Source organism: Balaenoptera acutorostrata, chromosome 1 (assembly GCF_949987535.1).
Source record: "Balaenoptera acutorostrata chromosome 1, mBalAcu1.1, whole genome shotgun sequence".
NCBI lineage: Eukaryota > Metazoa > Chordata > Mammalia > Artiodactyla > Balaenopteridae > Balaenoptera > Balaenoptera acutorostrata.
This window is the reverse complement of record NC_080064.1, coordinates 91,573,270-91,600,862: the sequence shown is the minus strand read 5'-3', so window position 1 is coordinate 91,600,862 and position 27,593 is coordinate 91,573,270. Positions and strand designations below refer to the sequence as shown.

The 27,593-nt window shown below is 37.1% G+C and overlaps 1 protein-coding gene and 1 pseudogene across 1 annotated transcript in view; both read left to right on the top strand.

Annotated features, from left to right (window-relative positions):
• The first annotated feature begins 13,020 nt into the window (after positions 1-13,020).
• Positions 13,021-27,593, top strand: part of COL11A1 (collagen type XI alpha 1 chain) — a 214,494-nt gene continuing 199,921 nt past the window's right edge. The window contains exon 1 of the mRNA XM_007169509.2: positions 13,021-13,411. Within this exon, the coding sequence (XP_007169571.1) occupies positions 13,306-13,411 (106 nt within the window). The 5' untranslated portion in view covers positions 13,021-13,305. The remainder of the gene's footprint in view (positions 13,412-27,593) is intronic.
• On the top strand, positions 20,557-21,141 carry LOC103003242 (superoxide dismutase [Mn], mitochondrial-like; annotated as a pseudogene).

Below are 27,593 nucleotides of genomic sequence, written 5' to 3'. Positions count from 1 at the left end.
ATGATTATATTTCTTCTCTTTAACATATTGAATGTCTTCTTCTTCGGAAGTGTGAAATGACTTGAGGTTCACTTCAGTAGTGTTTTCTGTTTGCAAATGCATATAAAGTTATAAAAATAGTTTAGTAATCCCAGAAGAGAGTGAAACCTAAGGGTCGGTATTGGAATAAAAATAACTCATCTTCATTTATCTTTAAAAAGAGGCTTTTTAAATGTATTCAAAGGTGTAACTCTTTTTATTTATAGATTAATAAGGCTATGGTCACTGACATTACCTTTCCTTATTTTAAGATTTGTATTACTGGGGATCTCATTCATTTTAATAATTAATCTATAAGGAAACAATATGCTTATTATAAGATACAAAAATATGCTCTAAAAATGTGTTATTTATAAGGAAAGAATTGATAATGAGAGCAGAAATGTGAAAATAAAAATGTTTTTCACATATTCTGTTTCTGTATCCCTAGTTTGAACTTTGAGTGTCCCTAACCTCATCCTTAAAATGAAACTTTTGAAATTGCCACATTCCTACCTCATGAAGATATTATGAAGACTAACAACAACAACAACAACAAAACCATTAAGTATTTTAAATTAAAAAGTTTGTATTTTAGTGACAAAGGTATTTTGCTTTCAAAACTATACCTTCATGGTAAATATTGCTTCTTTTGCAACAATTTGAATCCATATGTGATTTTCCAGCCTTATAGAGTAGATTGGGGAAACTTTTGAAATAAGATCTATTGTTTGTCCAGCATTTGAATGTGCAATAATTTGACCATACCAGTACTGGCAGAACATATAGTATTGGGAGGGATATTAAACACTGAGAATCTGCAAAACAAATTAAGTTGGAGTAATTCATAACAGATGTTTTAAAAATCAGATCTATTTCAGCATTTAACCATACTCACCAACCTTAAATCTTATATTTGGCATTCGTTTTGGCATCAAGAGAATGTATGACTGTCATATAAAAATAACAGAAATATTTTTTTATAATTCAGAAATCTGTTTTGTGTGAGTCTTCAGATTTCTGAAGCATATGCATTTGATTTCAGAATTAAATGAATTGGTACAAACGGTAGAGGCACAAAACAGATTACAAATGGTTTTCTGGAAATAATATTCATTTTAAGTCAAAAATACTGACAAATGTCATTGGGATGGGTGAATCTATGAAGACATGATTGAGGTGAAAAAGAGGATTCACTTATTTTGGAAAGTGCACTGATATATTTGGTCATTTTTATTATTTATATTAGGAAATAATGTGTCAGAGGAAAACTATTTGCATATTCTCGTTTTACTACCAAAATTAAATTTAAAAACTCATGAAATTGTTATGAGTAGATTTTTAAGAGTAAATAATCCCTATAAAGAATGTAAAATCCTTATCCCCAGAAACCTTATTTTATTAGGAACAGCCAATGTGAATGAAGACAATTGCTACTCAAATGATATTTGGGAAGCCATATACAGTGAAATATCATTGGCATATGTTATTGGTGTGGTAACTTCCTTTGGCCATGGTATGTAGTTCACTAAAATGTTTAAAATCCCATCTTTAGGAGCTTCAAGATGGCAGAAGAGTAAGACGTGGAGATCAGCTTCCTCTGCACAAATACATCATAAATACATCTACATGTGGCACAACTCCTACAGAACACCTACTGAACGCTGGCAGAAGACCTCAGACCTCCCAAAAGGCAAGAAACTCCCCACATACCTGGGTAGGGCAAAAGAAAAAAGAAAAAACAGAGACAAAAGAATAGGGACGGGACCTGCACCAGTGGGAGGGAGTCGTGAAGGAGGAAAGGTTTCCACGCACTAGGAAGCCCCTTCGCAGGCAGAGACTGCAGGGAGCAGAAGGGGGAGCTTCCGAGCCACGGAGGAGAGCGCAGCCACAGGGGTGCGGAGGGCAAAGCGGGGAGATTCCTGCACAGAGGATCGGTGCCGACCAGCACCCACCAGCCCGAGAGGCTTGTCTGCTCACCCGCCGGGGCGGGCGGGGGTTGGGAGCTGAGGCTCGGGCTTCGGAGGTCGGATCCCAGGGAGAGGACTGGGGTTGGCTGCGTGAACACAGCCTGAAGGGGGCTAGCGTGCCACGGCTGGCTGGGAGGGAGTCCGGGAAAAAGTCTGGAGCTGCCGAAGAGGCAAGAGACTTTTTCTTGCCTCTTTGTTTCCTGGTGCGTGAGGAGAGGGGATTAAGACCTCTGCCTAAAGGAGCTCCAGAGATGGACGTGATCCGCGGCTATCAGCCCGGACCCCAGAGACGGGCATGAGACGCTAAGGCTGCTGCTGAAGCCACCAAGAAGCCTGTGTGCAAGCGCAGGTCACTATCCACACATCCCCACCTGGGACCCTGTGCAGCCTGCCACTGCCAGGCTCCCGTGATCCGGGAACAACTTGCCCAGGAGAACACATGGCGCACCTCAGGCTGGTGCAATGACACACTGGCCTCTGCTGCCGGAGACTCGCCCCGAACTCTGTACCCCTCCCTCCCCCCGGCCTGAGTGAGCCAGAGCCCCCAAATCAGCTGCTCCTTTAACCCCATCCTGTCTGAGCAAGGAACAGACGCCTTCAGGTGACCTACATGCAGAGGCGGGGCCAAATCCAAAGCTGAACCCCAGGAGCTGTGCGAACAAAGAAGAGAAAGGGAAATTTCTCCCAGCAGCCTCAGGAGCAGCGGATTAAATCTCCACAATCAACTTGATGTACCCTGCATCTGTGGAAAACCTGACTAGACAACAAATCATCCCAAACTGAGGAGGTGGACTTTGGGAGCAATGATATATGTATATATTTTTCCCTTTTTCTTTTTTTGTGAGTGTGTATGTGTATGCTTCTGTGTGTGATTTTGTCTGTATAGTTTGCTTTTACCATTTGTCCTAGGATTCTGTCTGTCCGTTTTTTTGTTTCTTTGTTTTTTTTCTAGTATAGTTTTTAGTGCTTGTTATCATTGGTAGATTTGGTTTTTGGTTTGGTTGCTCTCTTGTTTCTTTCTTTTTTTTTAATGACAAAAATTTCTTTTTAATAATTATTTTTTATTTTAATAACTTTTATATTTAAATGAATTTAATTTTATCTTCTTCTTTCTTTCTTTCTTCTTTTTTCTCACTTTTATTCTGAGCTGTGTGGATGACAGGCTCTTGGTGTTCCAGCCAGGCATCAGGGCTGTGCCTCTGAGGTGGGAGAGCCAAGTTCAGGACATTGGTTCACAAGAGACCTCCCAGCTCCACATAATATCAAACAGTGAAAATCTCTCAGAGATCTCCATCTCAACGCCAAGACCCAGCTCCACTCAACGACCAGCAAGCTCCAGTGCTGGAAACCCTATGCCAAACAACCAGCAAGACAGGAACACAACCCCACCCATTAGCAGAGAGGCTGCCTAAAATCATAATAAGGCCACAGACACCCCAAAACACACCACCAGACGTGGACCTGCCCACCAGAAAGACAAGATCCAATCTCATCCACTAAAACACAGGCACTAGTCCCCTCCATCAGGAAGCCTACACAACCCACTGAACCAATCTTAGCCACTGGGGGCCGACACCAAAAACGACGGGAACTATGAACCTGCAGCCTGTGAAAAGGAGACCCCAAACACAGTAAGTTAAGCAAAATGAGAAGACAGAGAAACACACAGCAGATGAAGGAGCAGGGTCAAAACACACCAGACCTAACAAATGAAGAGGAAATAGGCAGTCTACCTGAAAAACTATTCAGAATAATGATAGCAAAGATGATCCAAAATCTTTGAAATAGAATGGAGAAAATACAAGAAACGTTTAACAAGGACCTAGAAAACTAAAGAGCAAACAAACAGTGATGAACAAGACAATAAATGAAATTAAAATTTCTCTAGAAGGGATCAATAGCAGAATAACTGAAGTAGAAGAATGGATAAGTGACCTGGAAGATAAAATAGGGGAAATAACTACTGCAGAGCAGAATAAAGAAAAAAAAAAAAATGAAAAGAATTGAGGACAGTCTCAGAGACCTCTTGGACAACATTAAATGCACCAAGATTCGAACTATAGGGTTCCCAGAAGAAGAAGAGAAAAAGAAAGGGACTGAGAAAATATTTGAAGAGATTATAGTTGGAAACTTCCCTAATATGGGAAAGGAAATAGTTAATCAAGTCCAGGAAGCACAGAGAGTCCCTTACAGGATAACTCCAAGGAGAAACATGGCAAGACACATATTAATCAAACTATCAAAAATTAAATACAAAGAAAAAATATTAAAAGCAGCAAGGGAAAAACAACAAATAACATACAAGGGAATCCCCTTAAAGTTAACAGCTGATCTTTCAGCAGAAACTCTCCAAACCAGAAGGGAGTGGCAGGACATATTTAAAGTGATGAAGGGCAAAAACCTACAACCAGGTTTACTCTACCCAGCAAGTATCTCATTCAGATTTGACAGAGAAATGAAAACCTTTACAGACAAGCAAAAGCTAAGAGAATTCAGCACCACCAAACCAGCTTTACAACAAATGCTAAAGGAACTTCTCTAGGCAGGAAGGACAAGAAACAGAAAAGACCTACAATAACAAACCCAAAACAATTAAGAAAATGATAATAGGAACATACATATCGATAACTACCTTAAATGTAAATGGATTAAATGCTCCAACCAAAAGACATAGACTGGCTGAATGGATACAAAAACAAGACCTGTGTATATGCTGTCTACAGGAGACCCACTTCAGAACTAGGGACACATACAGACTGAAAGTGAGGGGATGGAAAAAGATATTCCATGCAAATGGAAATCAAAAGAAAGCTGGAGTAGCAATTCTCATATCAGACAAAATAGACTTTAAAACAAAGACTATTACAAGAGACAAAGAAGGATACTACACAATGATCAAGGGATTACACCAAGAATAAGATATAACAATTGTTAATATTTATTCACCCAACATAGGAGCACCTCAATACATAAGACAAACACTAATAGCCATAAAAGGGGAAATTGACAGTAACACAATCATAGTGGGGGACTTTAACACCCCACTTTCACCAATGGACAGATCATCCAAAATGAAAATAAATAAGGAAAAACAAGCTTTAAATGATACATTAAATAAGATGGACTTAATTGATATTTATAGGACATTCCATCCAAAAACAACAGAACACACTTTCTTCTCAAGTGCTCATGGAACATTCTCCAGCATAGATCATATCTTGGGTGACAAATCAAGCCTTGGTAAATTTAAGAAAATTGAAATTGTATCAAGTATCTTTTCCGAACACAATGCTATGAGACTAGATATCAATTACAGGAAAAAAACGGTAAGAAATACAAACACATGGAGGCTAAACAACACACTACTTAATAACCAAGAGATTACTGAAGAAATCAAAGAGGAAATCAAAAAGTACCTAGAAACAAATTACAATGAAAACACGACAACCCAAAACCTATGGGATGCAGCAAAAGCAGTTCTAAGAGGGAAGTTTATAGCAATACAATCCTACCTTAGGAAACAAGAAACATCTCAAATAAACAACCTAACCTTACACCTAAAGCAATTAGAGAAAGAAGAACAAAAAACCTCCAAAGTTAGCAGAAGGAAAGAAATCATAAAGATCAGATCAGAAATAAATGAAAAAGAAATGAAGGAAACTATAGCAAAGATCAATAAAACTAAAAGCTGGTTCTTTGAAAAGATAAACAAAATTGATAAACCATTAGCCAGACTCATCAAGAAAAAAAGGGAAAAGACTCAAATCAATAAAATTAGAAATGAAAAAGAAGTAAAAACTGACACTGCAGAAATACAAAGGATCATGAGAGATTACTATTAGCAACTATATGCCAATAAAATGGACAACCTGGAAGAAATGGACAAATTTTTAGAAATGCACAACCTTCTGAGACTGAACCAGGAGGAAATAGAGAATATGAACAGACCAATCACAAGCACTGAAATTGACACTGTGATTAAATATCTTCCAACAAACAAAAGCCCAGGACCAGATGGTTTCACAGGCGAATTCTATCAAACATTTGGAGAAGAGCTAACACCTATCCTTCTCAAACTCTTCCAAAATATAGCAGAGGGAGGAACACTCACAAACTCAGTCAACGAGGCCACCATCACCATTATACCAAAACCAGACAAAGATGTCCCAAAGAAAGAAAACTACAGGCCAATATCACTAATGAACTTAGATGCAAAAATCTTCAACAAAATACTGGCAAACAGAATCCAACAGCCCATTAAAAGGATCATACACCATGATCAAGTGGGTTTTATCCCAGGAATGCAAGGATTCTTCAATATACGCAAATCAATCAACGTGATACACCATATTAACAAATTGAAGGAGAAAAACCATATGATCATCTCAATAGATGCAGAAAAAGCTTTCCACAAAATGAAACATCCATTTACTATAAAAACCCTCCAGAAAGTAGGCATAGAGGGAACCTACCTCAACATAATAAAGGCCATATATGACAAACCCACAGCCAACATCGTCCTCAATGGTGAAAAACTGAAACAATTTCCACTAAGATCAGGAACAAGGCAAGGTTGCCCACTCTCAGCAGTATTATTCAACATAGTTTTGGAAGTTTTAGCCACAGCAATCAGAGAAGAAAAAGAAATAAAAAGAATCCAAATCAGAAAAGAAGAAGTAAAGCTGTCACTGTTTGCAGATGACGTGATACTATAAATACAGAATCCTAAAGATGCTACCAGAAAACTACTAGAGCTAATCAATGAATTTGGTAAAGTAGCATGTTACAAAATTAAAGCACAGAAATCTCTTGCATTCCTATACACTAATGATGAAAAATCTGAAAGTGAAATTAAGAAAACACTCCCATTTACCATTGCAACAAAAAGAATAAAATATCTAGGAATAAACCTACCTAAGGAGACAAAAGACCTGTATGCAGAAAATTATAAGACACTGATGAAAGAAATTAAAGTTGATACAAATAGATGGAGAGATATACCATGTTCTTGGATTGGAAGAATCAATATTGTGAAAATGACTCTACTACCCAAAGCAATCTACAGAGTCAATGCAATCCCTATCAAACTACCACTGGCATTTTTCACAGAACTAGAACAAAAAAATTTCACAATTTGTATGGAAACACAAAAGATCCTGAATAGCCAAAGCAATTTTGAAAAAGAAAAACGGACCTGGAGGAATCAGCCTCCTGAACTTCAGACTATACCACAAAGCTATAGTAATCAAGACAGTATGGTACTGGCACAAAAACAGAAAAATATATCAATGGACCAAGATAGAAAGCCCAGGGATAAACCCATGCACATATGGTCACCTTATCTTTGATAAAGGAGGCAAGAATATACAGTGGAGAAAAGACAGCCTCTTCAATAAGTGTTGCTGGGAAAACTGGAAAGCTACATGTAAAAGAATGAAATTAGAACACTCCCTAACACCATACACAAAAATAAACTCAAAATGGATTAAAGACCTAAATGTAAGATTGGACACTATAAAACTCTTAGAGGAAAACATAGGCAGAACACTCTATGACATAAATCACAGCAAGATCCTTTTGACCCACCTCCTAGAGAAATGGAAAGAAAATAAAAAATAAACAAATGGGACCTAATGAAGCTTAAAAGCTTTTGCACAGCAAAGGAAAACATAAACAAGATGAAAGGACAACCCTCAGAATGGGAGAAAATATTTGCAAATGAAGCAACTGACAAAGGATTAACCTCCAAAATTTACAAGCAGCTCATGCAGCTCAATATCATAAAAACAAACAACCCAATCCAAAAATGGGCAGAAGACCTAAATAGACATTTCTCCAAAGAAGATATATAGATTGCCAACAAACACATGAAAGGATGCTCAACATCACTAATCATTAGAGAAATGCAAATCAAAACTACAATGAGGTATCACCTCACACCAGTCAGAATCATCATCAAAATCTCTACAAACAGTAAATGCTGGAGAGGGTGTTGAGAAAAGGGAACCCTCTTGCACTGTTGGTGGGAATGTAAATTGATACAGCCACTATGGAGAACAGTATGGAGGTTCCTTAAAAAACTAAAAATAGAACTACCATACGACCTAGCAATCCCACTACTGGGCATACACTCTGAGAAAACCATAATTCAAAGAGTCATGTACCAAAATGTTAATTGCAGCTCTATTTACAATAACCAGGACATGGAAGCAATGTGTAAGTGTCCACTGACAGATGAATGGATAAAGAATATGTGGCACATATATACAATGGAATATTACTCAGCCATAAAAAGAAACGAAATTGAGTTATTTGTAGTGAGGTGGATGGACCTAGAGTCTGTTATACAGAGTGAAGTAAGTCAGAAAGAGAAAAACAAATATCGTATGCTAACACATATATATGGAATCTAAGAAAGAAAAAAAAAGTTCATGAAGAACCTAGGTGCAAGATGGGAATAAAGACCCAGACCTACTAGAGAATGGACTTGAGGATACAGGGAGGGGGTAGGGTAAGCTGGGACAAAGTGAGAGAGTGGCATGGACTTATATACACTGCCAAATGTAAAATAGATAGCTAGTGAGAAGCAGCCACATAACAGAGGGAGATCAGCTCTGTGCTTTGTGACCACCTAGAGGGGTGGGATAGGGAGGGTGTGAGGGAGGGAGACGCAAGAGGGAAGAGCTATGGGGATATACGTATATGTATAACTGATTCACTTTGTTATAAATCAGAAACTAACACACCATTGTAAAGCAATTATACTACAATAAAGATGTTTAAAAAAAATCCCATCTTCTACTTCTATTGATAGAGATGTTGATGTTTTCCTATAACACTTTGTAGAAAGTCTTGTTTAATATTTGCTGACACACAGGAGCTTCATAAATGCCAAATCCATTCAATTAGGAAGAAAAAAGATAACAGAGAGTAAAAATATCTTGACAAAGGTCCAAAAAATATTTAAGGTTTTGCCCTGAGTCATTCTGTTCTCTGTTCCTCTCTTCTATCTTTGGATAATTATGAAAAAGAACTATGATAGCTTCCTGTGAGTATAGCTAACTAAAGGATATTTTTAAGAGAGACGTACATGAATGTATAAGGCAATAGGTCTTGCTTGTTTGGGGTTCATTTAGATTTGATTTTACTTTAAGTTCTTTTAAACAGCATGGGTCTGTCATCTCTGAGTTGACTCCTTCAACACCCTAACAGACCAAACTTTTCATCTGAAGATTGTTTTATCATAAAAATTGTGCTAAATTTAGATTCCTCTCAAGTTCTGTATGTTATTTCACAGTAAAGGTGCAGATAAATACCTAATCATCACTGTGGGGTAATTGTGAGCTAGACTGACTATGAAAATAAACTTCTCTACCCCTTCCCCACCCCCCCACTTTCTATAATACAATGGTCCATCTGTGAGGTAAGAGGGACTAACTCCACTTTAAAACAGAAAATAATTTTTAGCCACTCATGTATTAGAAAAAAAAAAAAAAGCTGTAAAATAAATGTCAAACTGCTTAGTCATTTCTTTCTTAAAATAATTGACCTAAAGTTCAGAAAAGGGCAAGAAAGACAAACTATTAGGCACAGTAAGAGAGGGATTACATTCAACAGCAATTTTCTTTTAAACATTTTAAGTATTTCTGATACGTGCAAGAGTTTCCCACCCCCATAATAATTTCTCATTCAATAAGTCAAATTTGATTGTTTTAGTTATTGCACAGTATTTGGAGAAAATGTTCACATATATATCTTCTCTCTCTCTCTCTTTCTCCCTCTCTCTCTGTTGTGAATACCAAATCATTTCAAAGATGATGCATCTTTTCAAAAATCTACTTCTTTCATCTAATTCTACCTGTAGTAATTTAAGTCTTAGTGTAGAGTTCCCTCTACCTCAAGTACTCTATTACTGTTTGCATTAGGGACATTCAGCTATGGACAAGGTTTCTTTAGTTCCAGTTTGGTTATTGAGGTCTCAATATTTAAAACATTGCTTCTGAATCTGCATCCCCTCATTCCTAGGGATTTTTGACAATATTAAGGGAGAGTTATGAGCATTACACAATGTTTAATAAAGCTCTGTGAACTCTGAAGATTGTCTAGAACATTTAAGTTCCCCTAATATGACCTCTAATCAATTATCAAATTACACTCTAAGTTTCCCAGATAAGCCAATATGAACAAGTGGTCAATCTAAAATACTGCTACAAAGGATGTGACTATTTTTTCTCTAAACTGTTTTCATCTTGTTTTTGAAAGACTTGCGATGAAAGCAAATTCTACAAAGCTGAATAAATATAACAAGATAGGAAATGTCCTACAGCTAATTGTGCTCCAAATAAAAGACATATGTCAAGAAAATTCTCACATTCTATTACATTTTTGAAGCTCTATATAACAGTTAGCGAAGACTGGCTGAAAGATGGCCTAGGAAACAACATCCCTGGAAGTCATTCCCTGTGAAGTTGAAGGTAGTGAGGTTGGTCTCTTCTAGCTTCCCTCTACGCACTATACTATTTAGCATTATACTTCCTCCTGTTGACTCCACCTCCTGCAAATCCATGGGCAAGTTCCTAGGAGGTTCTTAACCTGGCAGCTAGCTATAGGCTAGAAGGGTTAGGCATAATTAACTATTCCTTACTATGAATCCACTATATTTCTTTCCAGAGCATTAATTCAGACCCAGGTTATGCCTCTCTGGGCAGTGGCCAGAAGAATTCAGACCACAGAATACAGAGAGCATAAGGTAGTAATAACTCTATTCACCCAAGCCACTTTGCCTGAAAGGACCCATTCACCACACTGAGAAGGCCTGAGATGTGACCAGAAGGTGGGGCTTGCTAGACTGACTGCAACATTTCTCACCTCCTAGAACAGTATCAGGCCATGGAATTCTCTATAAATCAGGAGAGTTATTGAGAAACAGTTTGGAACACCATTTCTACATGTTGCTGCAAGCACTGTAACTCTCTCTAGCTCTTGAGTTGATTTAGGATTCTGGCAGCTTCATAAATAATGTGTTTCTAAACTTTGTTTTCATTTCACTGTTTTACATTAAAGAGAAGACCTAGAAAATAAGTTTAAAAATATACCAAGAATTGGACAAAAAAATTCAGATTTCAGAAAAATGTGTTAACTGAAAATTCACACAAATATTTCACTTTGAGAAGATGAAGGATAATGAAGGTGATAAATTTAGGTATATTTTTACCTTAAGGTTCTTAATTTTTAATTATACATTTCACATTCAAACACAGTATGATATTTAATTATTTTATTAAATTATATTAACAATTTGAGGTTATAATCAGAAAAACTAGTTGGTGATATTTCTCTGCAGCTGATATAAGGCATCTCAAACATTCCGCCAGCAACATTATTAATACAAAGTATTTTTTTACCTATTATCTAAGAGGTAAATTTCTTGATGTGGGAATGGTGCTTTGTTGCAGAGAGTGACAGTCTTGTTGAAAGTATTTTTTTAGTTGCTTTCCTCATTTTACATGCCTCTTATACATGTCCTTATACAGTTCCATCTTGGGCCTCAGTATAGTCTCTGAACACCTTCCTTCCAACTCTTAAACCACATAGCTAGAAAATCTGATTAATCTCACGGGTCATGAGGTATATTTTGGTAACTAATAGAAAATTAGATTTCTAAAAATTAGTGGACATATGCGCCTCATAAACTTAGTTGAGGATCCTTAAGCCTTGAAATATCTTAAATACTCAGCATAGGTCCTGGCCAAAGCTTCCAGTCTTTACCAACAGGAAAATGTAATCATTCACTCAACACATCTCTATTGAATGCCTAATGTATGCTGGTGCCTTGTTTGGCTCTGTCCCAGAAAATTTTTGAGAGACATCTTAAGAAATATTAAGGAACAAAAAGGAGCCAATAAGAGGTAATAATTTAAACGTGGAAAAAATGACCAGAGAATCGATACTCCAGGTTTAAGTGGATTACTTTGAGGAGCGGTAAGTAGAAGGAATTTAGAAACCTGCCCCCTTCTTATTATTTTCACTGTGGAGTGACCATATTTTCAGCTCCTGAGGCCCTTTATGAGGAGCTGTGGGCCTAGACGCTTGGAGATCTCTGTGAGTTGCTTTCCCTGTCTTTTCTCCTCCCCCTCTGCCCCCTCATCCGGGTTCAGGACGGAATCAGCTGGAAAATTCAATTACTCACCCCCTTAATGTCAGCTCCCATACATTTCTTTCTCCGCCCGCCTCAGAGTGCAGTTCAGCTCTTTAAGAGACAAGCCTCTGAATGAAGCTAGCGTAGAATTTAAACATTCAGGAGAGAAACCTGTCAGTTTCAGACCTCGAAGGAAAGCTTCCCTATAAGATCATGGGTTTTGACCTCTTGGGTCCCTCCATCTCACCTTCATCCCTTTCTTTTAATTCTCGGTTTAAAAAAAATATTAAAAATTCTTTTCGGAGCAGGCAAAGCAATGAGTCCGCTGGTTCCACGTCTGCTATAAGAAGCAGATTTTTGCACAAGGATAAGGTTACGGCTGGCAGCCCAGAACTCCAGCGGTGTGGCGGATCAGACGCTGGGCTCCTCCCCTCCCCCGCCGACGAACGAGAGGCTAACAGACGGGTGCAAGTAGACAAGTAGCTGTTTTTATTGAATACAGAAGCTCCTTGAAAACTCTGTGGACTCCGGGGCTCTCCTGCAATTCCTTTCATTCCCAAAGTGCTGGAGCCAAGCACGCGTCCCCCGTAACTCCCTCCCATTTCTTCTCGGGGATTTGGGCAGGAGAAGAGGGAGGAGAGGAGTGGGGAGATGGGGAGGGGGGTGGTTGGTGGGCTGGGCTTGCAGGGAGACCTGATTCTTGGGCAAAGGAGAGGGGGGCGGGCTCGGGGCTGCCCGCGAGGCGTGTGATTGGGTCTGACCTTCAGCGGGCTTGTCAGTTTCGCCCTGGGTAAGGGGGGCGCGGGAGGGGAGTGGGCGGAGGAGGGGGCTGCCCAGAGCCTCTCGTCCGGCCCACAGACGGCATGAAGCCTTTAGGGGCACGCAGTCCTCACAGATTTTTGGTTGAAGCCCCTCATCTGCCTTCAGTCTGAAGGCAGGGCCCCGCAGAGGACGGATCGGAGGGTCCCGACCAGCGGGGCCGACCGAGAGGGAGAGGAGGGGGCGAGAGACAGGAAGGAAGCAAACCATCAAATTTAAAGAAAAAGCCCTTTGACTTTTTCCCCCTCTCCCTCTCCAATGGCTGTGTAGCAAACACCCCCGACGATACCTTGGAAGGGAGTTGGTCTGCAGTCGCGTTTTCGTGGGTTGAGTTCACAGTTGTGAGTGCGGGGCTCGGAGATGGAGCGGTGGTCCTCTAGGTGGAAAACGAAACGGTGGCTCTGGGATTTCACCATAACAACTCTCGCACTGACTTTCCTCTTCCAGGCTAGAGAGGTCAGAGGAGGTAAGAAAAAATGGTTTTGGGGAGGTGGGAGATTGCTGTCTTTCTCATTCTGTGCCCCTCCCCCCTTCCTTCTTCCAACACCCCCCCCCCCCAAAAGAAACAATTCTCTTAAATCCAGATTGTAGCTGCCATCAGGTTGGAAGTGAAGACTGGAGAGAGAGATGGATGTAGGCGGGACAGTAATGGGAGAAGAGGTAGCAGGAAAAAAAGATCTGTCAGGCACAGAGCCTGCTGAAATGCCCTTCACCACTTTCCAGGGGCTTTGAAAAGAGGAAAAGTATTACCTTGAACACAAGGGCAGTTGTACAAAGCTTTTGTTTGAGGAACAGTCCTTACACTGCCCTTTGAACACATCTTCTGGTTTCTTCAGATTCTAACTAATGGAGATGCTTTTTTAAAGGTGAGCTGAGGAGAAAATATAGGGAAAGTGTATAAAATGAACCTTGATGAAGTTCTCAAGCTGTTTTAGGGATATGAGAGAAAGCAGGGGGCCTGAATCTTGAAGACTGAGAGCACTGTGTGTGTGTGTGTGTGTGTGTGTGTGGCATTTTGAGGAGATGTTAAGAGGAAAAAGTGCGAGATTATAAGAAATGGATAAAGATGGGAAGAACATTTTTCCCGGGAATTCAGCCCCTTCCTCCTCCTGTGACCCCTCCCACCCCCAACTTCTTCTTGCAGGTTGGACGTGCAGTTCTCTTGGAGAATGATGAAACTCGCCAAGCAAATGGGGTGGGGGTGGAGGACTAGGGATTGGAGGGAAGGGGAGGGGGCGTGGGGTGGGATGGGAGGAGAGAGGTAAGGAAAAGTTCCTACGTGGCACCACCAAATATTCAATGACCAGACCTGCTCGGGAGACTGCAGCCCTGTCAGTACCCAAGGAGGGAGAGCGACTTCACTCCTCCCCCCCCGCCCCCCACCGCCTCCTCCCTCCCCTTCCCCCGCCCTTTCCCGCAAAGGCATCTGGCTGGAGCGGTCCGTTAGGTGCTGTAGACACGGCTGGCGGGAGGACTCCTTTGGAGTTAAGGGAGCCCAAACAGCTTAGAGTAAAAAAGCAAGCTTTGTCAGGAGTGCACAGAGAAGTGGGGGGTTAAGAAGGAGGGTGGCGATGATTGGCTGAGGGAGAAAGAAACTGTCAACCCCAAATGCGCAGGCTTTAGCGGAAACCTGAGTCTGACCCTGTGGGTGTCAAGATCTGAGTTCTCCCTAATGGGAGTTAGCGCTCCCGGAGGCCGAACTCTGCGAAACCAGGTCTGTATTTCTTCCCCACACTTTGTGATGTTCACCTTCCTGAGTAGCGGGCAGTGGTGGATTATTCCTCTGTGACTTTTCCTGGAGAATACAGTCAGAGCCTCATTAGGACTATATTTGAATTTTGAAGTAAGTTATGCTAATTACGTGGATTCATTCATTTCTACATTTTAAAAGATAAATAGTAGAGTCTTGAAAGTGGAATCCATCAAAAATTTGTATTTTACCTTTGGTACCTGGTCACCAGCTGGATTGGTCAGTTCTGTCAGCAGGTCTGCCCTCTACTGGTTTTATTTATTATTTGGAATTCAAGCAACTGTGTTAGTAAATCAGGCCTCTTAAAATCCTTCTAAGTATATACAGTGATGCTGAAAAAGGACACTCGATTAAGGAAGAACAGATATGCTGTTTCTTTCTGAGCTTTTTCAGCTATTTCTTTTGTTCAAACATAGGAAAAACTATCATAGTGGCAGCTTTTTTTTTTTTTTAATGTGGAAACTAAACTTTCTTCAATGAAGACAGATGCACTATAAACTCAAGAGACGTTATCATAGGCATTCAGGGGTTATTTCACTGAAGATGTTTCATTTTCACACTGGGACTTCCTTAAAGCTCTAAGGAGATCAGAAAGATCAAATTTCTACACGTGTGATGCATAATTTTTTCATTTAAATGTAGCTGCATACCTAAAACCCTTTTAAACAAACATCTCAGTACCACATCAAATAAATGGTGGAAAAAGAACCTTCTCTATTATTATAAAGCCATCTAATGTGAGAAATAGCAAACTTTAAGGATAATATGTTGTTTCTGTTTGTCATTTTTGATGAAATGTCTTGAAAGTTATATGGTTATTTGGATCTTCATATTGTAAGATTTGGTATTTGTTTCACCAAGTTACTAGGTGCTTATTGCTTAGTGGGAAGCTACACATTTTAAACCTATTCTTGTAGTCATTCTTCGGCCCTTAATGAACTTCAAAAAGGAAATAGTATATTATATATTAGTGCTTAAAAAGGAAACACTAGCCTGAATCGTCTCACAAGGGGAAAATAAACTCAATGTCTAGCTCTCATAGTAGCCTTCAGATTTGCAATTGATGTAACAATGAATAAGTTCCTAAATAAGGTATTATGTACTTGCATTATACTATAATTTATTGATTTCACTAAGGCGCACTGGTGTGATTTGGTTGCTAAACCAAAAAATAATTTAAAACAGCCTATTTTCATCTAAAATTTGTATTTGTTGGATTAAAAACACTAAAGCCTTAAAAAGTTCTGAGTCATAAAAAATTGTACTCTAAAAATGTGTAGTTAGGATCCTGAAGCATCTAATCTTACAGAGAAAAGTTCTTGGAGTGAATGAATTAAAAGAAAATTTATGAACAAACACAGTTATATTATTTTACTTTGCAAATCCAAACTCTGTAACTTGGTAATCTTTAACTTACTTATTTAAAATTTTAGTATTTATTATGATTTAGCATAAAAGAGTAAGCATTATTTTTTATAATATATTCATTTGCATTAACTTCAATTTCATGATTCATATATTTGCTTATGGTTAATATAAATGTTTTATCTCATGAATTTATGAATTTCATTTTCAATTAATTCATTACTTATTATAGGTAGAACCTGAGATTTACCTGGAATTTATAGTGACTATAGCCTGTGACTGTGTTAAGATAGACAGTTTTAAGATAGATGGTTTTAAGCGATTTTTCAAGGAGTTAGGCTAAATTGAGTACGAAGGAAAAAAAATATCTAATTGAATCATTTTCCACTAATTAAGATGGTATTCAACCTTTGGTGGTTGAGCCAGTACTGTGCCTTGCAAAAAGTTGATTAATTTTATGAAGAACTTTCAAAGCTTGTCAGCAATTGGTAGGGAGTCCTGCTGGAGTGTTTTGAGTGCCTGGGATCAGCAGGTGAAATGGTGCTGGCTTCCAGAGTATGTGCTAATCCAACTTTGCAAAGAGATCAAGTTTGTCCCTGTGGTTACTCAATCAGAAATCAGTTAAAAGGTCAGATATGCTTCTGATGACAAATGCAATGTCTTCTATGATTATTAATATTGCCTTTCTATTTGTTTTTTAAATCAAAATGGACAAAGTCTGTAATAAACAATAAAGAAAAATAGGTATCTTATGAGAAGCATCTTCCTGAATCTTTTATACAGGTAACCTTAGTTTAAGTGGCACATATATATTCAGTTAATTATAGACACTTTCACAAAATTGTCTATTAGTTTTGAAATTAAGTTTATCAATATCTTAATGTGACAATTCACTTTATAATTAATACTTAACTAGAATCGACTTTATAAAAATCACTCTCTAAGAGGTACTCTCAGAGTTTTAAATAAAGTTATGAAGTTGCAAAACAAATGTATATACCTAGATAAGATGATTGCTTATGATTTATTTAATTAATTTTTAGCTTCTGTGTTTGCCTCAATTTGTGACTAAAATTGAAGGAGCACATTATTCAAGTTATCACTAAAATATAGCAAGGCAAATATGAGCCTCTTTTCAGATTTGTGGATAGGATTTCTTACAAAAAACCTAAGTAGTCGCCTTTCTTTTCTAAAATTTTGCTTCTTTTCTGAGACAAATTTCTCTTCACTCTGGTTAATTTATAGAAGCACTACCTATTAATGATAATGAATGGACTTGAATCAAGCTTGGGTGAGAGTGTGTAATAAAAAGCTGAAATTTTTCAAAGGAAGAAAAGGTGTTTAGATTTTTTAAAGAGAATGCTTGAGACGGAAATTCTTATAAAAATTGCATCTTTATACTACCTTCTCACTTTATTAACGAGGAAACTAAGGCACAGAAAATTTATTAGCTGAGTCCTCTTTCTCAAAAAAAATATTCTTATAATAGTCAAGGTTTTTCTAATGAGTAAGGTGAAGATTTGCAAGAGTGATAAAAATATCTTTAAATAACATCAGTCTGAGACAACGGAATAAACAATTATTACTTAACGTATATGTATTTATAGAATATGGAATGACCAAATATTACTTAAATGTACATGCTGGAGTTTAAATTAGTGAGAAGATAGATTAAGTGAAAATGACTGATTTAAAGAAAAACAGGAAATTATAGAAAGCATTTAAAAATTCCTCAAAGTCCCAAGTTTAGAGAGAGGTAATTTGTATTGTTAATATACCTAATTATGTGATTCTATAAGATTATCTGTATCAAAGTAGAAAGCACAACAGTTTGTAAAATATTTTTTGTATACATATCTTGCTGGATTAAGAACATAGTTTTTTATCCTCTTTAAAGTTACTAATGGAGGACCCAGTACAGCTTCGAATTTTCAAGAAGCTAAGAAAATTACATATTTATTTCAAATAAGGCAAGTAGTGTCAAATTTCTATGCTTTCCATGTTAATTTTAGATTGATTGGGTGATATATATTATATATAATTGTCTGGCTTTTATTAATAAGTCAGATAATAAATTGATTTTTACTTGATATGGGTTATTTGTTTAATAGATAATTTTTTCCAAACAAGTGGTCAACTTTGAAAAAAAATAAGAGAACACTTAGTAGTGCAAATTCTAATTCAAGTTTTTCTTTTAGATTGTCAAAGTGTCTGAAATCACATAAGTACCTTTTACTTCAGGAGTAAATGGACAGTTAATTTGTAGGGAAGTACTCCCTCTTAATGGGCTACCATGATATGTTGTGCTGGCAACCACTACGGTAGAGCTAGTATTTCAACCAAATGAAGTTTTTTCCTCTCTTTTGGGAAATGCATTATATGTCCTTAGGGTCCTGAAGAAGAAACTATGGAAGTTAATATTTATACTCATGGCTAACTCTAACAATTTATATAAATATAGGGTTTTATAAATATTGAGCCAGTCCTATCATTTTATATAATTTTTAGTGATGATATTTAAGTATTTGAAAGCCAGAATCATATTGTATCCTAAATACACTTTTCTTTCCCATTTACCTTTGGAGAAATAATTAAGTGCAGTTGGTCTGTGATCATTAGGAATTCAGGGCAATTGCAGAGTGGGAGCTGAGGGCTGATTTGCGTTTCTGCTTTTACTACTCCACTTCCTTCATTTAATAGTGGGGAAATATGACCTGAGCTGGGTGTGGTGAGAGGAAACCAAACTTTCTTTTGTCCGTTGAAGTTTTGTTCCTTAGCAAAGAAGAAAGAGAGGTATGCACAGGTGCTATAAAAAGTTGCAGCGCTCCCTAAGTTGTCTCACTGAAGAGTCCATTTTAAATTCAGTTTTCAGGTATACTAAAAGTATACTATAACAAATTTCCTAAATTTGGACTTTTTCTACTCATTTCTTTGCAATTTAATTCAGAAACTAAGGGGTTTTGTTTTTCATTTAACTGTCTTCTATATTCTAATACATCTAATATATTTATTTCTCCTTTCAAAACCCTAATATGATTTTATTTTTATAGATAATCTTGGGTTTTGTTTTGTTTTTTTTCTACTTTCAGTAGTGTCAGAACTCAACATGAATAATACTATCTGGTAGAGAAGATGAAAGTCAATTTTAAAGTGATTTAGTGAGTAGTATCTATCAGTTGCAGTCTTTGGCTTACTACTGACTTGGCTAGTGGTTCTTTAGACATTGGCTGATCACCAGACCTACTGTTATCTGGTAAAATAAACTCTTTGCTTGCTGCGCATGGAATTAGAGACAGTGCTATTAATTTAGGAGAAAGAACTCAGAGAAAAGAAAGGTTATCATATTTCAGAGTAAGAGACCAGCTTAAATACGACTTGACAATTGAGAACTAAAACAAACCTGTGTAAAAGTGCTTTAGCACAATCAACTTTTGCAATTCCCTCAAACCTTCTTTTTTTTCCTTAAAAAGCATTTCTTTCTTATTTTAACCAAATTTAATTGCTCTTGAATGGCCCTGTACTGTACAGGCAAATGAAGGTCCCTATTCATAGAACTTGAGCGCATAGGGTGTCAGTGGAAGCTTCCTTCCTCTGTCTGACTGGTAAACTCACATCCGGGCTTAAACGAGCGAACCTTAGATGGTATGAGGTGGTTGGTTTTCCTTCCTCACTCAGATTTTCACAAACAACTTCCCGAAAGGATGCCTGCCAGAAAGAGCAGTAGCTGCAATTCCTGACAAAACTAATGAGAAGCTCTAGCGCACTTTCCTACTTTGTGATCTTGGATAGCTCTGCTGAGAAAGAGCCATAAATATTAGAGTGGTGTTTGCCCTTAATTCTCTTTTTAGACTAACTGTGGAGGACAACCTACTACTTGCTGTCACTCTTTGAATGCTGATGAATCTTCAAAATACTTCACTGGTTTTGAAGACAAAAATTATTGTCCAAATGGCCTAGCGTGGTGTAGAGTGCCCTTCAGGATGTGGCCCTTCTCTACGTCCAGGCTCAGGATCAGCCTTTTCCCACCTGCTGCCACCCCACTCCCATTCACCCTGCACTTCAGGCATGTTGAACCTCTTGCCCATATTCTCCCCTATGTTTGAACACACTATTCTTTTTGCCTGGAATGTATGTTTCCTTCTCATCCATCTCGCAGATGCCTTCTCATACTTAAAGATTTAGCTCAAGCTTCGTACTCCAGGCAGATATAATAACAAGCTCTCACACTGAATGCATGCCCATTATGTACCAGGTCCTGTTGTAAGCACTTTTTTGTATAAAATATCATTTCATTCTGACAATTGTCCTGGAAGTAAGCTAATACTAAAATCTCCATTTTACCCATAAGGAAATTGAAAAACAGAGAAGTTAATTATCTTGCTTAAGACCATACAACTACTATGTGATAGACCTGGGATCTGAACCCAGGCAATCATGCTCCAGGACCTTGCTTTTGATCACTTGCCCATGTTTACTGTGTATTCTTAATGCTTTTACACAGCCTTCGTGACTTTGCTTATGATTATGGTGCCCTGGGGCCTAACATTAATGCACAAATCATGCAGCTGCACCACAGTGAATATCATGTAAATTGTGTGAATAACTTGAATGCCACCAAGGAAAAATATAAAGAGACTCTCATTAAAGATGATGTTATAATTCAGGTAGCTCTTCAGCTTGCACTAAAGTTCAGTGTTGGAGGACCTGTCACCCTTCCCATTTTAGGGACAAACTTAAGCCCTAATGATGGTGGAGAACCCAAAGGGGAGTGGATGGAAGCTAGTAAATGTTACTTTATTTCCTTTGACTGATTGAAGGAGAAGTTGACAGCTGTATCTCTTGGCATTCAAGGTTCAGATTGAGGTTGGCCTGGTTTCATTAAATTACAAGGACACTTACAAATTGCTGCCTGTTCTAATCAGGATCCATTACAAGGAACAACAGGTCTTTTCCACTTTGGGAGATTGGTATGGTAGTATGCTTACTACCTTCAGTGTAAAAGTGTCAGATCTGATTATCTAAAAGCTGTTTGGAATGTAATCAACTGGGAGAATGTAACTGAAAGATACATGGTTTGCAAACAAACAAACAAACATGCACACACACATTATAATTATTTTAAAAATTTCTCATTTATATGTTAGCCTTTCTCTAGGAGTTGCTGGAGGGTAATGACTGTGATTTAGTTTTATTTCTTCCCCTGGTGTCTACCAACATGCCAGAATGCACAGGATATGATATAGTCACTATTTAGATTACTAATTATCTTCTGACTTTGCTCAGCAGACTGGAACAAGGTTAAAATCTAGTTAACTTGGAGTGGTGTGAAGTGACCTCCTCATGTCATGTTGTTAGCAGTAATTAGATCTCGCCTCCCCCCTGTTTTTTACTCATTCTCTGAAAGTGAATGAGTTGCGACTTCTTTCTGGCTTTCTTCATCTGGAAAATAGTTTTGCACATTCTCTCCAAAGATATCTTTAAATATTTGAAGCTCTTGATTGACCATATTACCTCTAAAACTGTAGTTTACTTTAACATAGGAATCTGATCGAGAAAAATACCATATGAAGTTGTGTTTTTGCTTTGACAGCAACATAAATCATCATTTCATTTGTCTACATGATTTCAATTTGTAAAAGTAATAATTGGGAAATTTCCTCTCATATATTCATTTTTGAAACCTTTATTTCAGTTTTGCATCCTATTAAGGATTGTCTGATTTTGCTTAATGACTATTAGGAAGAGTAGCCTATCTATATTTATTGCTTTATGATTATTTTACTAAACTAGTTCTTTTAGAGAGCAGTTTGCATATTACACATGTAATTATTATATTAGGAAGTACCATCTTTAAGCAAGGAGTATGTAAAATTTCAAGTGCTTAATAAGGTTAATAGTCTGTAGGTGTAGAATTGTTTTTGATGAAAATTATATGTTTTTAATATTCTATTCCTATCCATTGTATGTTTTAGTTCCACTAAAATCATTAGGATGGATGTCTTTATCTGCTTTATTTAGTGTGTCTTAAGCAAATAGATCAGAACTTATCACATAGTAAACATTTGGAAAATTTTTGTTGAAAGAGGTAAAGGTGTTGATTGCAGCTCTAATGAATTGCTCTTCAATAACCTAATTGATGATCTGAGATGGGATATAGGGTTATGTAGATCAGTTATTGCCAGTGTCTACAGAAGTATATTGAACAGATTTTTGCTGATACTATTGTGATTTCCTGAAAGTAGCACTCTGTTTTGCCTCCAAGCAAGCTATGATCTTCACCCTGAACACTCTCTCAATCTGCTTAGCATTGCTTTTTTACACAGAATTTAGATATTATCTCCTCTAGGAATAGCTCTCCTTAACCATGAAGACTAGGATAATTGACCTTGTATAACATCCAAAAGCACACTGTACTAACTCCAACTTGAATACTCATCATAGAATATTTTCGATGCTAAAATGAAAGCAGGGACTGCATCTTTTTCATCTATGTAAGGATTTCTGGCATCTAGGTCTAGCACCATACCTAGAGCATAATAGATGGCCAGTAAATATTCATTGAATGAATTAACGAACTCATAAGCAAGACATTTTCACTAAAGTCAAGAAGACAGGGATACTCAGTCCTGGCTTGATATCACAATCATTTTCAGTTACATCCCTATAGATATTAATTGAGTAGATTTTGTGCAGAATCCAAGCACAGCTGCTTCATAAGGCTCTACATATAATTTTGATGCACAACCAAGGGTTCATGAACCTTCTGTAATAGGAAATAAATGTATACAAAGATGAGGATGTGCCTAGCTTGTTTAACAGGGTACTGGAAGTCAAGTGAAAGGTTATCTGCTATGTGGAAATCATTTGATACATACCTTATTGCCAGACAGAAGTGGCTCTGCAAAAAACAGATTTAAGTAGATCAACTGATTATGACACTGATAATGCTTTTTAAAAAAATCCTCCTCTCCATAGCATGTGATAAACTAAATGCCAATAAATATTGCTCTTCTCCACATTAAAGTCAAGTCGTTGTAATGAAAATATAATTTTAGTTTTATAATAAACGTATTTTAATAGCTGTGACCACTTATAAATCAGAAATGCCATACTTTTCAAATAGCACACTCTCAACTGGTGTTTGTTCTTCCCTCGCCGTTCTCAAAGTTGTGATACTGTTTCTGCTTTCGACTTTCAGTTCATATATGCTTTTGATGATATGAGAAAGTTCAGGATTGAGGTTGTTTAATAACTAAGAAAATTAAATGACTCTCTTCTATGTGCGGTCACTATGTTAGATGCCAGGACTACAAAGATGGTTTGCCAGCCTCCATTCTCATGGAGTATGTGTGTTACTAGGAGAGTGCTGGAGTTGGGGATGTGGGCAGGGGCCACGTAACACAAGACCATATGGGTATAGTTTTCTGGATAGAATAGATTCATGTACTAATTTAAAAGTACAGGGAGGCTGCTAAGGTGGCATGGTCAGTGCATACTTTGATATCTATACTTACTAAGTGGTTCCAATTGGTTGCAACTATTAGATCCTCTGACAAATAACCAGGGAAGTAGAGAGCCACGCAGCTTTTTCTGGAATAGCCAACCCACTGTAAAGTCACCTGGGGTTCTCAATGATAATTAGTACAGTTAAGTCACACTTGATAAGGAGTTATGGCCATTATAAAGTTGAAAAATATATGAATGAATAATCTTCTTATTTTATAAAGGAGTATGTTAAGCAAACATGTACACATTTATAAAGTCTATTATGAGACAAAGTTGCCTAACATTTTTAAACCTTAAAATGTGATTTTTTTTGTTATTAAACAAATTATAGCATGTTTTAGAACATAAAGTGTAAATAGTGATTTTTGTTTCTGAAGATTAATATGTTGGACCAAGGTCTCTATTTTGATTATATGAGAGAATAAAATATTTATTATAAGCATTTTTAAGTCATAATGATTTCTTTCAGGGAAAGTTATATCAAATGGTGTTTAAAAAACATATCATTAATTGAGTTAGTTATAGTTTAAAATAATATTGATAGGCTGTCAACTCCCAAAGTTTTATTTTTATCCCAGACCTTGCCCCTGAACTTCAGACTCATAGACTCACTCAGCTGCTTATTCAGCTACTTCCAATGTCATTATTAAGTCATCTCAAAATTAGCATGCCCATAACTGGATTGCGGAACTCTCCTCCGGAAATCCATTCCTCTCAGTCTTCCCCGTCTCAGTTAATGGCAACACAATCAGTCATGATGTTTGAGCTAAAAAACTTAGAGTCATCTTTGGCTCATTTTCTCTCATACTCCACTCTGATCTGCTCTGTCTCCAGAATATATCCATAATCTCACAAAGTTCTTCATCTCTCAGTCCAAGAAAACAATATCAACAAAATTTTACCTCTAGAAGACTGCAGTTGTTTCTCTGCTCTCTGATTCCACTCCAGTGCCCCTAGAGTCTGTTCTCAACACAACAACCACAGTCTTCTGAAAAATTAGTTGGTTGATGTTCTTCCCCTCCCCTTAACTGCCAATGGTTTTCCATCTCATTTGGAACAAAATCCAAGCTTGTTGAAGATCCCACAGGACCTATACAAGCTGCCTTCAACATGCCCTCACTCTTACTTCTCTGACCTCATCTCTTATACCCCTTTTATTTCCTTTGCAGGAGATATATTTGTCTCCTTGCATTTCCACCAATGTCTTGGGTCAACTCCTATCTCAGGTTCTTTGTACTTACTGTACAAAGAACTGCTTACAATGCCATTCTGTAAAAATATCAGGATAGAGGAACAGCTTATGCCTTTCTAGAATTTACTCAAGCATCATCTTCTTATTGAGGCTTTTCGTGTCTTTCTTATTTCATATTAAAATCCATATCTCCTTAACCCTCCCTATACTCATTCACTGATTTATTTTTCTCCTTGGTACAACTCAAATATTTGTCATTTATAAAAAGTAATGACATTTAAATTAAATGTTGAGATTTTATTTTAAGGCTTAATATAAAATGTAGAATTAGATAATTTTGGAGTACAAATATTGCCTTAAATTGTTTGGGCAGCTTCTAAGCCATATTTACCCAAATAATTCCCATGGCTTTTCATTTCATTTTACCTATTTAGATATAGTCAATAAGACAGTAAAGCACTTTACTTATTTGATAGACACCATACACATTGATCCAGTTGTCTTAAGAGGTTATAGTTGTCTAGAAATGGTAATGGGGGTTTGCACTTTATTTTACTGGTTTAACAGAACAATGAGGCAAGACTTGTAGTTACCTAGAAAGTAGAGGGGAGATGTTCCCAACTGAAGACCTAGACAGCAATTACAGATTAGATATTATCAAGAAAATGTAAACACATGTTGCTATTCAAAGCAAATTCATTTATTATTCCTAATCAACATTAAATCTGGGATTCTGTGTTTTATGGATTTCTTTTAACCACTAGATAGGTCAGAATTAGAATAAATCATGAACATTTGGACGTGAATACAATTGATTTTGATGGGAGTCATGTTTTTCCATTAGTTACACTTCAGAGTATTTTACTATGTATTTTTTTCCCTGATCTTTCCAATTTTGAATTTCACTGTGTAACTGATTTAAAAAAAAAACAACAACTGGTATTTTCACGGAGCTGTAAGGAAGTACATTTACATTTGATCATTGGTTTTTATTTTCTAAAATGGTAGTACCAATAGGTTTGTAGGTATTTGGATTGGTAAAATTAACTGTAAAATTCCTAAAACTCTAGGCTCCTGTTTTATATCATCTTCATCCATGGCTTTCTCAATTTGATGTTTTTCTTTGTTTGAATATCAAATACTCATTTTTTCCAAGAAGCATAAGAGACTGCTTCTCAAAAACCTGAGCCTTGAGATGCTTATATTTATTTTATTCTTTTTTTTTTCTGTAGGGAAATATATACTCTAAACATAGGTTTAAAATGGCAAAACATTTAAGTTTATTATAGAACCCCTTGGGGAAAATGTAGTCTAAAACCTTCCCATACCCAGGAATATTTAATGTAAACTATACATCTATAATCTTATATACTTACAATTTACTGATGTAGTCAAGCAGTTCATTTCTCCCCTTTTGCACTTGTTTTGACTACAATGGTTAGATCGCAAAATACAGACAAAAAAGTTTGGTAATTTAAGCCAAAAATAGTTATGTAGAGACTTAGGACACTTAGGTGATTTATATCGACATTATTTGTGCCATATAAGCATTTAAAGATGAGCTTTCACACCTTTTTAAATATGGGAGAATTTAGGTCGATATGTTTTATTTTCTAATACTTCATGTTAGTTTATAATACAAGATTTGTATGTGGCATATGTGGGTTTGAAATAAATGAAGGAATAGTATCAGAGGAAAGACAATAAAATATTAGTTTTTAAAAAAACCTTTTAATAAATAACATGTCAGGGTTAATCTATAGTTATATCAATGTCTATGAGATGCAAAGAAAAAATTATTGAAAAGGAAAAAGTTGCAATGATATCAGTGTATTAATGTCAAGTTATGCTACAGGGTGGTAATGGAACAGTGAACATGATAGCTTAAGCTGTCGAAGTTCCAGGAAGCCTCCTGGGGTTGTATGTCCCTAGAATAACATAAAATCATGCTGGAGAGATTGCTAAGCATTGCATAATCTTCATGGATGATATCTAATGGACCTTTAGAGATAGAAAACTGTTCAGTCTTCTACTCGACTGTAAAGAGATTTCCCAAGGTAGTCAGAGGAAATGGATAACAGGAATCTAGTGAATTATAGCTCTGGGAAAACACTGGTGGCACTCACTGGGACTGTTAGAGATGTTCAGAAAGGTTAAAATTTTGATGAAATAGTGCTTTCAGGTATTATTTTTATTGAGTGCTTAGACACTATCCTCAGAGATTAAAATGCCTTATCTCATTTAATTCTCAAAATTTGGTTAAGTTGAAGAAACTAACTCTTAGAGGAGTAAGTAGCTTACCCAAAGTTATACAAATAATAAATACCAAACTTGGGTTAGAAGTTGTGCTGTTCCAACTGCAGAAACTGAGTTGTTAATTGTTTTTTATACACTTGTCATATCCTACATTTTAGATTCTTTATTAAGGGCTCTTATGATTTTGAAATATAGCAGGGTGTTGATAGTAGTTAAATTATAACAGTCACTTCTCTCTCATTTTTTCTTTTGCCAGACCTGCATCCCACTACTACATAAACACAGTAGCACTCCTGGTTATTTGATACTTATCTAGAGCAGCAAAGCATTTCATAACTGGGTGGGAGATGATTTATAACTCTGTGCTTTATTTTGTTTTTATTTCTGTCTATAATGATATGCTTCATGTATGACCTGTGATGTGAGGTACAAGGTGAGGATAAGTGACTCCCTAGTAGTGGGGAAAACATCTAGCATACTTTTTAGGAAGGTCACTTCAGACCTGTGTTCTTGCCATACCTGAATGAAATGGAAACAACCAGACTTGTCAAGGTCTTCAGGGTGATGTTTGTAAAGGTC